This window comes from Notamacropus eugenii, chromosome 4 (assembly GCF_028372415.1).
Source record: "Notamacropus eugenii isolate mMacEug1 chromosome 4, mMacEug1.pri_v2, whole genome shotgun sequence".
NCBI lineage: Eukaryota > Metazoa > Chordata > Mammalia > Diprotodontia > Macropodidae > Notamacropus > Notamacropus eugenii.
This window is the reverse complement of record NC_092875.1, coordinates 441,996,893-442,011,633: the sequence shown is the minus strand read 5'-3', so window position 1 is coordinate 442,011,633 and position 14,741 is coordinate 441,996,893. Positions and strand designations below refer to the sequence as shown.

At 36.8% G+C, this 14,741-nt stretch overlaps 1 protein-coding gene and 1 pseudogene across 9 annotated transcripts in view; both read left to right on the top strand.

Annotated features, from left to right (window-relative positions):
• CAST (calpastatin) overlaps positions 1-14,741 on the top strand; it is a 137,939-nt gene that overhangs the window by 64,448 nt on the left and 58,750 nt on the right. For all 9 annotated transcript variants that reach the window (XM_072606060.1, XM_072606057.1, XM_072606058.1 and 6 more), the window contains one exon: positions 14,073-14,132. In XM_072606060.1, coding sequence (XP_072462161.1) covers positions 14,073-14,132 — 60 coding nt within the window. The remainder of the gene's footprint in view (positions 1-14,072; positions 14,133-14,741) is intronic.
• On the top strand, positions 12,100-12,818 carry LOC140501924 (NADH dehydrogenase [ubiquinone] 1 beta subcomplex subunit 5, mitochondrial pseudogene; annotated as a pseudogene).

The window sequence follows — 14,741 nt, the reverse complement described above, 5'->3', positions numbered from 1 at the left end:
CGTTCTAATCTAGTCTCTGATGCTTACTATCTTGGATAAGTCACTTAACTTTCCAGCGTTTCCATTTCCTCATCTCTAAAATGAAGGAACTGGGTTTTGAAGTTCCTTCTGGCTGTAGATCTATAATCTTTTATGTCAGGTAGTCACATTGGGTTTAGAATTGCTTTCTTTTTGAATTTATAAGCCTTTTGGGAATACTTTGCATGTAAATAATAATACCATTGGGCAATTATTCTTTTAAAATTCTTTTTAAATTAAGCAACAACCAGGCATGTAAATAAATGATGAAAGTGGTAGAATGTTGGAAGACTTTCAGGATCTAGGTGGGAGTGAAAAGCATGAGTTGTCCTGAAGAAAAGGCTGGAAGTGCAGGGGTGGAGCATCAATTTATCTCCGAGTCACTGGGCAAAGGAACTCTTAAGGAAATTACAACAGGGAAATAAGGAAGCTAACTAGTTTAGAGAATCAAAATGAATTTTCTTTTGAATGTAATAAAAGTTTTTGGTGTTTGAAGAGACTTTGGTCTTTTGCACCTCCTGCTGATGACCCTGGGTCCTACTTATTCCCATTCGTTTCTGCCCACTTCTTTTCAGTCCTCTGTCCATCCCCAGTAACTCTCTTGAAAAGGTCCCTTCTCCCCAGGTAATTTAGCTTGGAGTGAGAAAAGTGTAAGATTCTCACAGTGAACATTCTCGACAAATAACCCTGCCTGCACCATTAAACTTAACCAGACTCAGTAAAGTTCCACATACTCCCCCATAGATAAGGCATGGAACCCTAATCCTGATTTCTCCTTTCCCTCTCCTTTTCCTTCCAGCAGGATGAATTTAGTTGGAAATACACAAAATAATACACTTGTAAATGTTAAGAAAACAATTAATTATAACTATGTATGTTATTTCTATAAGTATGGGTGTGACTTAAGAGATAGAAGAGATCAAAATAAGTTGGCAGTAGTATAGGAAAGTGCCATATACTCAGTAGGCACTTAATAAATGTTCGAATTGAAGTGAGGTGAGATGAGCTGTAGGATAAGTGGGGAAGTATTTCAGGTGATTGTTGGGAATGGTATAAGACAAGCTATCAAAGGGACAGAAATAAGAATTTGCATTAGAGAGTATTTGGAAGGTAAAGCTAGGGCCAGATTTTAGAGGGCTTTAAAAGAGGGCTTTAAATGGAGAAATCTGATTCATAGGATTATAGATCCAGAGCTAGAGTCCAGCCTCCTCATTTTACAGGTGAAACTGATGACTAGAGAGATCAAGTAATTTCCCCAGGGACACACTGCTTGGTAGCAACTGTGGTAGTATTTGAACTTAGGTCTTCCATCTGCTACACCTCTATAAAATATATAAAGATGTCAAGAGAGAATGACAGGATTAAAGCTATGTTTGACGTAATATGCTCTGTGCAGGCTAGCTTAGAGGAAGGTGAGATGAGTTGGGGAGAACAGCTAAAAGACTGCTAGAGTAATCTAGGTGGGAGGGTGATCAGGACCTAGACCAAACTGGTGGAATTAGAAATAGTTTTAAAAAACTGTATTATATAGTAAGAAGAGTAACATAAAAAAGGCTTTAAGACATAAATTTAGCCTGCATATCTGGGAGGGTTGTTAATTTTGTTCTAATTCCTATTAAATTGAGATTATAAGAGACTAAGGAATCTTCTCATTTGTTGTGAAGAGAGGATAAATGATATGAGAAATATAAAAATATTTTGTATTTTCAAGGAGAGAATTGACAGCTACTGCCCTCTCCCCACCACACATACACACCTCACAAAACTTTATTTTAATTAACCATAAGAATCCATTTTAAACATTTTCAAATATGCTTCAAAGACCTTTTCAGATGTATCCTGGTTGGATGATATCATTCGGCAAAGCACTGTGCTGGATGCTAAGGGTAATCCATATGAATATGATACGTTATATGATTGAATCTCTGCCTATGTGAGCTTATATACTGTAGGAGTGGAGGTAGAATTTATTTAAAATTTTTTTAAAGGCAAGTAATCATGTCAAGGCAAGAAATTCTGTTCTATACCGTCATTTAACATTCAGTAATGAGCATACTGTGTACATTTCATATCAATAGGAAAAGCAAAATAGATCTTTGACTTCTTTCAGACTAATAATGACACCACCATTTGGGGGAGAAAGAGGATAATGATTGTACGGTCTTGACCCAATCCCCACTTTTTTCCAGAAATAAAACTATTTTCTTGCCCTGGAATTTTAAGAGATGAGCAATATGGCATGGTGGGAGGAAGGGAAATCAGGAAAAAGGGGTCATGATTCAAGCTATGGCAGCTGATTAGTTGGGTGACTACTGGACAAGTTAGCGAACATTTCAGGGCCACTCTTTTCTTATCTTTAAAGAAGGGAATTGGACAATGTGATCGCAATGGTTCCATCGAGCTCTGACATTCTGTGACTTTAAAAATCATGAAGGACATTAAATAAAATAAGTAATCTAGAAATGTTTGGGAAAGCTTAATTTTCTTTTCTTTTTTCTATTAAATTATTTGTTTTCAGTGTTCTACAATTACTTCCATATATCTTAGATTTTTCCCTCCACTCCCCCTTCTTCCCCACTCCCTCCCTGAGATGGCGTACAATTTTATATAGGTTCTACACATACATTCCTATTAAATACATTTTCACCTTAGTCATGTTGCATAGAAGAACTAAAATGAATGGGAGAAATCATAAAACAAAACATAGAAAAGAAAATGGTCTGCTTCATTCTGCGATTAAATTCCATAGTTCTTTCTCTGGATGTGGAAGGCATTTTGCCTCAAGAATCCATTGGGAATTTTTTAAGTCCTTGAAAGCTTAATTTTCTTACAGAGGTAAAGGAAAAAGAGGCACATAAATTGTTGTTTTCCTGTCAGTCAAGATATTATGTGTCACAAAGATAGAGTTGAATAGTCATGGAGGAAGCTTTGCTCAGATCTCAGGCTCTAAAGGTGAGGTGGTTAAACACCAGTATAAGTTTCTAGCCTCAGAATTGTTTACAACAATGCCAAGAAAATGCTGAGAGCATTTGGGAGGTTCAAATTTAGGAGTTAATTAAGATGGTTGACTTGAGAAGAGTTTGTTTTAGGGAGGGAGGGAGGAGTGGAAGAGAAGATGAACAGGAGAGAGAACTGCTTTTCTAATAAAGTTGAGCTTTCTGTATTTGAATAAGAGGACGGTCTGATTTACTGGAAAGAGCATGAGGTTTGGAGTTAGGAGGCCAGGCTTTGGACTGCACTTCTTCATTTACTAGCTTTGTAACCATAAGCAAGTCACTTCATTTCTTAGAGGTGCAATTTCATGATTAGTAAAAGGGAGGTTAATAATACATTACACTCCTCAAAGGGTTGTAAGGAAAGTTGTTTTTTTAATCCTAAAGAGCTATACAAATGTGAATTAATAATAATATTATTTCCCATTTGTGAAAAAATAAAAACTTACCATCTTCCCTCATTTTAAGTCCTAAAATTTAAATCATGAAAGTATCAATCACAAAAAATGGGTAAACTACCCATTCATTATTTTAAATATGTATTTTAACATGTTAGGGTAAGACTTTTTAACCTTTTCCATAAGTACTTTCTTCCAATTACAGGGTGAGAATTGTATACTGTATTTACAAATGACTTAGTAGGGAGTAGTTGTGGGTACTTGTACATGTTATAGGAAGCAGGGATCTCCAGCTTAGGACTGGGAGGTTCATTAAAAGTCATTTGCTCCAATGTTTTCATTCTATGGATAAGGAAACTGAGGTCCAGGACACTTAAAATGATGTGTCCAAAGTTACACCTGTGTGACCTTGGGAAAGTCAGTTAAACTTAATGAGCCTTGGTTTCCTCATCTGGACACCATGGTATTTGGACAGTATCATCTTTGAGAATCCTCCTAGCTCTCTAGACCTGTGATCCTGTGTCTCAAAACAGGCATTCAAGAATATGGGCTCAGAAATGCCTAGGCAAAGTATGCCCTGCTTTTGAAAAGTCACTGTGTTAAGTTAGTGAGGTTCACCTAAATTCATTTAATAATTTATCAAGCATTTACAAAGTACAAATAATTGTGTTAGAACCTGGGAGAGAAACAAGATCTTGGGAGAGAAATAAGACCTGGTCCCTGCCTGCTTGGCACATTGCAGTCTAATAGGATGAAATGTGATACATGAATCTGCAATTCTAGGCAGAAAATATATTATAGCTATATAGTATTGAGGGGGTCCTCGGGTGCCTGTGCTTGGACCCCAATTCTAAAATCACATTTCTTTCTAAAAATCACCTTTCTCCCTAGCCACTATCCCAGGCAGTTTCTCCCCAGTCCAAGGACACACCCTGCCCCAGCAACAACCATTATCTTCTTTCCTGATACAGTAGCCAACTGCACCTGTAATTTATTAGTTTGAACCACCTGTGTATTGGCTGAACTGGCTGTGTACTGGGTCATAATGACATTTACTACTCACTGACTAATCACGTGTATCCTAGACTTAGACATATGCATGTACTCCCTTACATTTATCTTGTCTAACAAGACATTGATGAGAGCATCCTGATATTCCTTAGTCAGCCCTGACCATTAGTTGACTTGGTGATGTTTCAGGCCTAAAACCACACCTCCATGTAACCCCTCTTGGGCTATTTCTTGATGAATTCTGGGTAAAATACTTGCATAGTAGATAGCAAAAGTACATGTTCCTTTAAGAACCAACTACTCCTTAACCACTCCCTAATCCCACCCTGAACCATCTAGTCATCACACTCAGCACATGTTGTACTTATAGAATATCCTATATAAACTTTACCTGTACCCCTCTAAGGTTTCAGGTTCCCTAAGAATTCTTGCTCACCGAAAAGCATAATAAATCTTTACCATTTTGATTTCAAGAATGCTTGAATCTGTGAATTCATTCCAGGCGACCTGCCCCTGGTACTCCAGTCTTTGCAGGGGTCTTACCCCGCTTCTTCCAACCCTCATCAGTAATGTATACAAAATGTAATAAAAGTATATGACAAATATAAAGGGTTAGTTGAGGTAGGAGGATGGAAAGACCATTTATAACTTATAGGAGTGAAGAATCAGGGAAGACTTCTTGAAGGAGGTGGCTACATTTAAGTTTGAAGGATGACTAGAATTTCAAAGCATTTCAGGCATAAGAGACAGCATGAGCAAAGCCATGGAGGTGAGAGAACATGCTGGACATCTTAAAGTGACACCTAGATACAAATGACCTTTAATATCCAGTAACTCAGGTTCCTTCTTCTTCTGTGTTATTGGGGTTCATATTTTATCATGGCAGGCAGTGTATAATTAGTGGAGAGAGGACTGTGTGGAGTTGAGAAGATCTATGTTCAAATCCTGCCTTGGATACATATTAGTTGGGTGACCATGAGCAGCAGGTCAAGGCTTCTGGTGGTCTGGTAGATAGAGCACTGGACTTGGAGTCAGGAGAATCTGACTTCAGATTTGACACTTGCTGGTTGCGGACCCCAGACAAGTTACTAAATCTCTGTTTGCCTCACTCTCCTCAATTGTAACGTAGAGGTAATAGTAGCCCCTATCTCAAAAAGTTGTTGGGAGGAATAAATGAGATAATGTTTGTAAACAGCTTTAGTGGATATTATGTAAATACTTATTCCTTTCCACACCCTTCCCTTTCCCACTTAACTTCTCAGTGTATGAGGCACCTCTTTAGAATCATAAATTACAGACAATTATAATCTATATCAATTGGAGGAAGCTTCAGTTTATGGAGTTCCCTATGCTAAGTGAAAGACAAGTTCAGGCTTCCTATTTCCCTCCCCAATAAAATAAAATCCTTTGTGTAAAATTAACCCAAAACTTTCCCTTGATTTTTCCCCCAAATACCTGTGTATTACTTGGGTTGCCCAGCTATTGTTTGTCATATCACTACATGACCAACATGTATAAAAGAGTAATATCTTTTATTCATATACAGCAAGTCATTATTTTGTTAACATCAGTTTTGACCTATTGTGTGCCTTCCCACTAACCTTTGAGGTATTTGTAATTGTGATGTTTATTCACCATATTAGCCAGTGAAGGTGGCTAAAATCAAAGGGGGGAGGTAAGTTATTGTGGGAATTAGAAAGAACTTAGTTTCGTTAATAATAATAATAATAATAGCTAGTATTTATATAACACTTTAAGATTCACAAAGCACTTTTACAAATATTATCTCATTTTTTCTTTACAACAACCCTGGGAGGAAGAGGGGACAAAGAGAGGCTATTATTATCCCCATTTTACAGATGAGTAAACTGAGGCAGACAGAGGTTAAGTGACTTGCCCAGGGTCACAGAGCTAATAAGTGTCTGAGGCCAGACTTGAACTCAGGCCTCCCTGACTCTTACCCTAACCCTAACCCCAAACTCTGTTGCTCTGCCTACTGTCCCATTGAATTCTCTCTGCATGAGAAAAAGCATAGTGGAGTAGAAAGTCCTGGATGGGAGCCAGAATTTATTTTTGCCATCACTAAGCCTGCTGTGGATGCTTTGGCAGGTTACCTAACCAATCCAGGATTCCATTTTCTTATCTCTCATGTGACCCTGATGGAGTTCATAATCTTGTAGGGGCCTTTCAGTTCTGAAATTTTCTGCCTGTTTAAAAACTCTGCTTAGGCCACAAAATGTAAAAGGCAGCTCTCCTGCTAGGATACTCCTTAAAGAGATGGGGATAGGAAATTATTCCACTTTGGCCAATGGCGGAGCTTTGCAAATGGCTAGTGGCCAAGTGAATACATATCAGAGGACACTGTATAGACCTTCTTTACCAAAGATGATAGCTCCCATTTCCTGGCAGCTTGAAATTTGAGGATAGTCTGTACCAGAAAGCAATTTCCATAATGGTTTGGGTGAGATGAGATGATTGAAAAGAGATTTCAGTGAGACTGGTGCCTGAATCAGTAGAGATTATACGAGACTTTTTTATTATTGATGCTTGGTTTTTATTACTGTTGTTTGAATAAATACTTAGGGCTGGCTGCATTTTCCCATTGTTTGTAGGGCTTATTTCTTTCAATGCTTCAGAATGTTCCTTTCACATTTAGGTTAGGAGAGAACCACCACCTGCCTATATCTGAAATACCAATAATTAGTCAATCAATAAACATGTATTAAGTGCCTACTATGCTAGTCACAAAGGATACAAAGACAAATGAAAAAGTTGCTGCCTTCAAGAAATTTATATTCTATAGCAGGAACAACATGTACACATGTACATATATGCAAAACATACAAGGTATATTCTGGAGGCATGGAACACCACCTGCCTGATCTGTACAGATGAGAGTCGAGAGATGAGTGTTTAGTTAATCTCTCTCCAATCTCTGATGTATGCCAAACATGCAGCTGGTGTTGATTTTTAGGGCTGTTCTGCTCCCCTTGAAGGAGTGGAAGAAGCACTGAACTTTGAGTCAGAAGACCTAGATGTGAATGGACTCCTGTATTTTTTTTTCTATACAACTGTGAACAAATCACTTAATTTCTTTAAGCATCAGTTTACTTTTCTGTAAAATGGGGATAACAGAACTTGTGCTGCTTACCTCACAAGGGTTGTAAGAAAAGGACTTTGTAAGTTTTTTTTTACTGAGTCTCCCCAACTTGTCTGGGCTTGAAATATATGGACTTTATCTGATAGGCACCTGAGCTTAAGGCAGTTAGTTAGTACAGTGGACAGAGCTCGGGGCCTGGAGTTGGGAAGACCTCAGTCTACATCCAACCTCAGACACTTCAATTTCCTCATCTGTAAAATGGAAATCAAAACAACAAAATTGTTGTGAGGATCCAAAAAGATAATAATTGTAAAGCACTTAGCACTGTCCTGGCATATACATGTTTAGCTATTATCATCATCTTCATTATTATTAGCTTTGACTTGCTGTATTTCCAACTTGGGCCAGTTGGACCCTCCATGGTCAACCTGGTATTCCTGCCCCAATCCTGCCAGCTCAATGTATCAATGCCCAGTCTAGTGCAGAAACTTAATTGGCATAGCCTACTACAGTTCAGAACTCCCAAATTCAAGAGATCCACCAGCTTTAACCTTCCAAGAAACTGAGGTTCTACATGGATGCTATTATACCCATCCACTTTGTAAATATTAAAGCATGACAATTGCTGCTATTAATTGCTGATCTGGGACAGAGCCAAGATGGTGGAGTAAAGGCAAGGACTTAGCTGAGTTCTTTCAATTCTCTAAACAGTTTTTACAGTAACACCTCAAAATGAATTCTAGAGCATCTGAATGAACAAAAGGACAAAGTGAAAGAATTTTCCAGCCCAAGACAACTTAGAAGGTCAGCAGAAAAGGCCTGCCTCATTGGGGTGAGAGTGGAGTACAAGTCAGCATAGGTCACACCCTGGGAAGCCAGTAGGAGGCCTTGGGGACAACTGAGTTGGCAGCAGTGACTTTCAGAGCTCTCAGCCTTCGGATGGTAAGGGAGTAGGACAACTGGTCAGAAGGAGATTGCAGAGGACTCTTTGCTGACACTGGAAGCAAGACTGTGTTGAATTGCCCATACTAGGTTCTATGTTGTAGTCTCAAGATGAGAAAGAGCACTGTCAGGAACAGGATCCTTCATCATAACTCCAGGGCAGAAGAGTGTGATTTAGGTCACTCCCAGACTAGAGCACAGATCAGGAGAGCAAGGACCAGACCTCTCCTTAGATATTACTACCTTCGAGGAACTGAAAACTTACTGAACCCCCAGAACTAGCTTGGAAAACAGCTGCACAAAAAACTTGAAGCTTTGGCAAATGCCTCCTCCACTGAGAGCAAAACTTTAACATAAAATTAAAAGTCAAGAAAAAGGCTAGAAAAATGAGAAAATAATAATAACAAATAAGAACCTGACCATAGAAAGTTACTATGGTGACAGGGAAGATCAAAACACCAACTCGGAAGATAATGAAATCAAAGCAGCTACATGCAAAGCCTCAAAGAAAAGTGTGAATTGGTCACAGGGCCAAAAATAATTCCTGAAAGAGCACAAATAGGATTTTAAAAATCAAATGAGAGATAGAGAAAAAAATGGGAAAAGAAATGTGAGCCTTACAGAATAATCATGAAGAAAGTAGTCAACAACTTGATAAAATAGGCACACAAAAAATACTTATGAAAATAATACCTTAAATAAAAATAGAATAAGAAAAATGATAAAAGAGGCATAAAAATCTACTGAACAGAAGAACTCCTTAAAAAGAAAGATAGGCCAAATGAGAAAAGATGTACAAAAATTTATTAATGAAAAGAACTCCTTAAAAAGTCGAGTGGCCAAATTGGAGAGGGAAGGGAGGTACAAAAGCTCACTGAAGAAAATAATTCCTCAAAAATTAGAATTGGGCAATTAGAAATTAATGGCTCCATGAGACATCAAGAAATAATTAAAAGAATGAAAAAATAGAAAATATGAAATGTCTCATTAGAAAAACAATTGACCTGGAAAATAGATCAAGGAGAGTTCATTTAAGAATTATTAGACTGTCCAAAAGCCGAGATTAAAAAAAGAGCCTAGGTATCATTTTTCAAGAAATTCACAAGGAAAACTGTGGGAAAACCCTATAAGCAGGGGGTAAAATAGAAATTGAAAGAATCCACCAATCACTTCCTGAAAGAGATCTCAAAATGAAAACTCCCAGGAATACTATAGCTAAATTTCAGGCCTCCCAGATGAAGAAGAAAATATAAGCAGCCAGAAAGGAATAATTCAGTGTCATGGAGCCACAGTCAGGATTACACAAGATTTAGCAGCTTCTACATTAAAGGATTTGATCCAAAGCCATTATTATCTATGATGGTAATAAGCTAGAAGCCTTCCCAATAAGATTCGGGGTGAAGCAAGGATTCCCATTATGACCACTATTGTTCAATATTGTACCCTAAATGCTAGCCATAGCCATAGAAAAAGAATAAGAAATTGAAGGAATTAGAATAAGCAATGAGGAAACAAAAATGATCATTTTGTGCAAATGATATGATGGTGTACTTAGAGAATCAACTAGAAAGCTAGTTGAAATAATTAACAACTTCAAAGTCACAGGATATAAAATAAACCTACATAAGTCATCAGTACATATATGTGTGTGTGTGTGTGTTTATCCAACAAAGTCCAGCAGGAAGAGATAGAGAAATCCCATTTGAAATAACTGCAGACAATATAAAATGCTTGGGAGTCTACATGCCAGGACAAACCCAGGAACTATATGAACGTTGTTTTGTAATGACGTTCAAAACATTTTCACACAGATGAAGTCGTATCTAAACAATTGGAAAAAAAATTAATTGCTCCTGGATTGGCTGAGACAATATAATAAAAATGATAATTCTACCTAAATTAAGTTACTTCTTCAGTATCGTACCAAACTACCAAAAATATTTTGTAGAACTAGAAAAAATGATAACAGAATTCATCTGGAAGAAGAAAAAATATCAAGGGAGTCCATGAAAATAAAATGTGAAGAAAGTAGCCTAGCTGTACCAAAATTCAAATTGTATTATAAGGTGGTAATCATCAAAACAGTTTGGTACTGAGTCGGAAATAGAGTGGTGGATTGGTGGAATAGATTAGGTGCAAAATGCACAGTAGTAAAAATGACCATAGTAATCTAATGTTTGACAAATGCAAAGATCCAAGCTTTTAGGACAAGAACTCAATATTTGACAAAAACTACTGGAAAAACTGGAAAACAGTTGGGAGAAACTAGGTATAGGCCAATGTCTCACATTGAATGTGAGATAGGGTCAAAATGGATATATGATTTAGATATAAAGAGTGATACCATAAGCAGATTAGGGGAGCATGGAATACTTTACCTGTCAGATTTGTGGGTGAGGAAAGAATTTATGACCAAACAAGAGATAGAGAACATTACAAGATATAAAATGGATAATTTTGATTACGTTAAATTTAAAAGTTTTGCACAAATAAAACCAATGCAGCCAAGATTAGAAGGAAAGCAGAAAACTAAGAAAAAAACTTTACAGCAAGTATTTCTCATAAAGGCCTCATTTCTCAGATATATAGAGAACTGAGCCACATTTATAAAAATACAAATCATTCCCCAATTGATAAATGGTTAGAGGATATGAACAGACAGTTTTCAGTAGAAGGAATCAAAACTATTGATAGGCATATGAAAAAATGCTCTAAATCACTATTGATTTGAGAAATGCAAATTGAAACAACTCTGAGGTATCACCTCACACTTATCAGATTGTCTAATATGACAGAAAAGGGAAATGATAAATATTGGAGAGGATGTGGGAAAATTGGAACATTAATACACTATTGGTGGAGTAATGAATTGATCTAACCATTCTGGGAAATAATTCAGAACTTTGCCCAAAGGGTTATAAAACTGTGTATACCATTTGATCCAACAATACCACTACGAAGAGATTAAAAGGAAAAGGAAGGAAAAGAAAAAAGACCTATATGTTCAAAAATATTTATAACAGCTCTTGTGGTGGCAAAAATAATTGGAAACTGCAGGGATATCCATTAATTGGGGAAATGGCTGAACATGTTGTAGCATGTGATCTATTCTGTAAGAAACAATGAATGAAATGCTTTCAGAAAAACCTGGATAGACTTACATAAACTGATGCAAAGTGAAGTAAGCAGAACCAGGAGTACAGTGGACACAGTAACATCGATATTGCAACAATGATTAACTGTAAAGGACTTAGCTGTTCTCAGCAGTGCAGTGATCTAAGATAGTTCCAAAGGACTCATGATAAAAAAATGCTATCTCCAGAGAAAGACCTGGTGGAGGCTGAATGCAGATTGAAGCATACTCTTTTTCGTGGAGGCTTTTTGTTTTCGGTCTGTTTTCTTTCACAACATGACTAATTTGCAAATATGCTATTCATGACTGCACATGTATAACCTATATCAAATTGCTTGCCTTCTCAATGGGAGGAGTAGGGAAAGAATTTGGAACTTAACGTTGTTTTTAAAAGAATGTTAAAAATTTTACATGTAATTGAAAACAAAAATAAAATCTTTAAAATTTTTGTTTTAATTACTGAGCTACTATGAGCACTTATTCTCTAAATCCTATAAGGCCAATTAGAAAGAAAAGATAGGATATGATTTTGAAGGAAATGAGGGAAGATGTGGGATTTAATTTAAAAAAGGATTATTCTACAGAAAGCCCGGAGCAGCCATGGTGGCGATGAGCCTCTTGCTGTGAGCATCCGCCTCAGCAGTGACGGGAGCCGGCCTGTCCCTGACCCGGAGCGTCCCGGGCCCTGGTTCGACATAGTGGAGGCCATGGGAAGCAAATGTTCATCATCAAGCCTTCTGAATTTGATGACAAGAGATTTTTGAAGTCATTGAGATTTTATTTATTGTTGACTGGGATTCCAGTAGCAGTTGGCATAACACTGGAAAATGTATTCATTGGTGAAGCTAAATTAGCAGAAGTCCCAGAAGGTTGCGTTCCAGAACGCTGGCAGTACTTCAAGCATCCTCTAAGCAGGTGGATGGCTCCTTATGTTTATGACCCTCCCGAAAAGAATTAGGAAAGAACCATGGCCATCCTTCAGTTGGAAGCTGAAAAGTCTGTTCTGAGGTTGAAGTATTGGGAAACAGAAAGACGGATGCAAGGAAGAGGGGATGGACCCTTGTTTCATTACCCAACTGTTGATAAGGAACTTATTGATCATGAGCCTAAAGCCGTATCTGACCATTGAGCTATTGATTCTGCACATCTGATGTATGCTGTCTTTCAGAGGGGATAAAGGAAGAAATGCATACTGTACTGTTCTCTGAATAAAACAGCTATTTCCCTTTTGGTCTGGTAGTTAGTTCTCAGTGTAGTTTGAGAGAATTGCATTTGTTGCTAAGGGATGGTTTTCTTTTTTAAGAAGGTCATGAATATGGCAACTAAAATGAGATGAGATCAAAATTTGTGAACCTCTGAAGGATGGTATTGATTGGAAGTAGATTCTACAATATGCCCAATACATGAAAGTTGTGGACAGGAAGTATAACTATCAAAAATGACTTGTGTACCCAGTTAAGCATTGTAGAATATAGGCATCTTGGTTCATCATTGATAGCTCATCTATTTCAATTGGCATTGGAATTTTTAGTCTGGATTATGAAAAGATGAACACCATAATAACATCAGAAAAGTGGAAAACTTCAGGAAGCAAATCTTCTGGAAGTTGACAGAGTTTTTATGGGTTTTTTTTTTAACTTTTTGTAGCCAAGAAACTTTTTGTGTTGCTTTAAAGAATGAGTTTTTCAAGGATCTTAACTGTTGAGATCTAATAAAAATCCTTACTGGTAAATATTAGAACAATTGGTGTGAACAATAGCTCAAGGTAAAGAGTTTAAACTGATAAAAATTATAAAATGTAAAAGACAGGAAGTATTTGTTAAATTGAAATGCCAAGCATAGACATAAAATTTTTAAAAATTTTAACATCTAAAAATTCTCTTTAAGATAATTTAAATATGATTTGATAGGCTCTTTGTAGAGGACAAAATTATTTTTTAAAAGTCAAGATTTGGATGTTTTTAGTAAACATTTCTTAAAAGTAGAAGTAATTTTGTATTGACTAAAACTATAAAGTACCTAACTTGTTTGTTAGACTCTGACTCAGTTAATGTCTACTAATGAATGAAGATAGAAACCAAATTTAGTCACCTTGTTTTCCTTATAAACAAAAATCATGGGAAGACCTCTGTGAACTAGTTCAGTACAGCATGAACTATGACCGTAATGTAAATAAAGACACAAAAGGACAATACAACTCAGTTACAGTGAACACGCACAAAAAATGATGTGTGGGCAGTGTTGCTTCCAAATTATTAAAGTTATAGCACATCTTTCCTTTCTATTAATAAATTTCAACATATAGAGGAGAGCTACATACTGTCCACCAAGTCATATATATTTTAATTCTTCTTAACAATAAGTTCATTTATCAGGAGTTGGGAAGTAATGTTTCCAAATTATCCAAAATAAAAATATAAAGACTTTTTAAATTAAAAAAAAAAAGGGTTGTTCATGTTATTCCTTTTTCTTTCCAGGCATCTACTTCCTTTCCTGCTTCAACCAGTACTCCCAGTATGAATCCCACAGAAACTAAGGTATGTAATAGCCTTTGGGAATTAAATCTACTTTAACTTGACTTAAACTTTTGTGCATGTGTTTGAAAAAGTAGGGAATGATAATTACCATCAAATGGTTTTATATCCCTTTGTTCAGTTAGGCAACTTAAGTTATAGAAGCCACTTCCTGATCCATAGGTTCCAACTTTTCCTGATATCCAAATAAATAGTCAAATATTAACTATTTAATCCAGAGGTATCACACACCCCATGTCTGACTCCCAGAACACTTCTGAGTAGAGGCCAAACCATATTAAAATGTGATTGGGAAATATGTAACAAAATTAATTAAAATACAAGAAAACATAGATAACATTACATTTGAAAATTAAGTTAAAAGGCAGCTCACAGAGATGTTTGCATGTGGAGAAGTAGTCTCCCTGTTTCTATTTAACTTTGACACCACTGGTCTAGTCCTCTGGTTGTTGTTGCCCTGTTTTTCAATTGCATTCAACTCTTCATGATCCTGTGGATCAACTGTCCATTGGATTTTCTTGGCAAAGATACTGAATTTTTTGTCCTTGTGCCATTTCCTTCTCCAGTGGATGAAGGCAAAGAGAGGTTAAGTAACTAGCCCGAGGTCAGTCA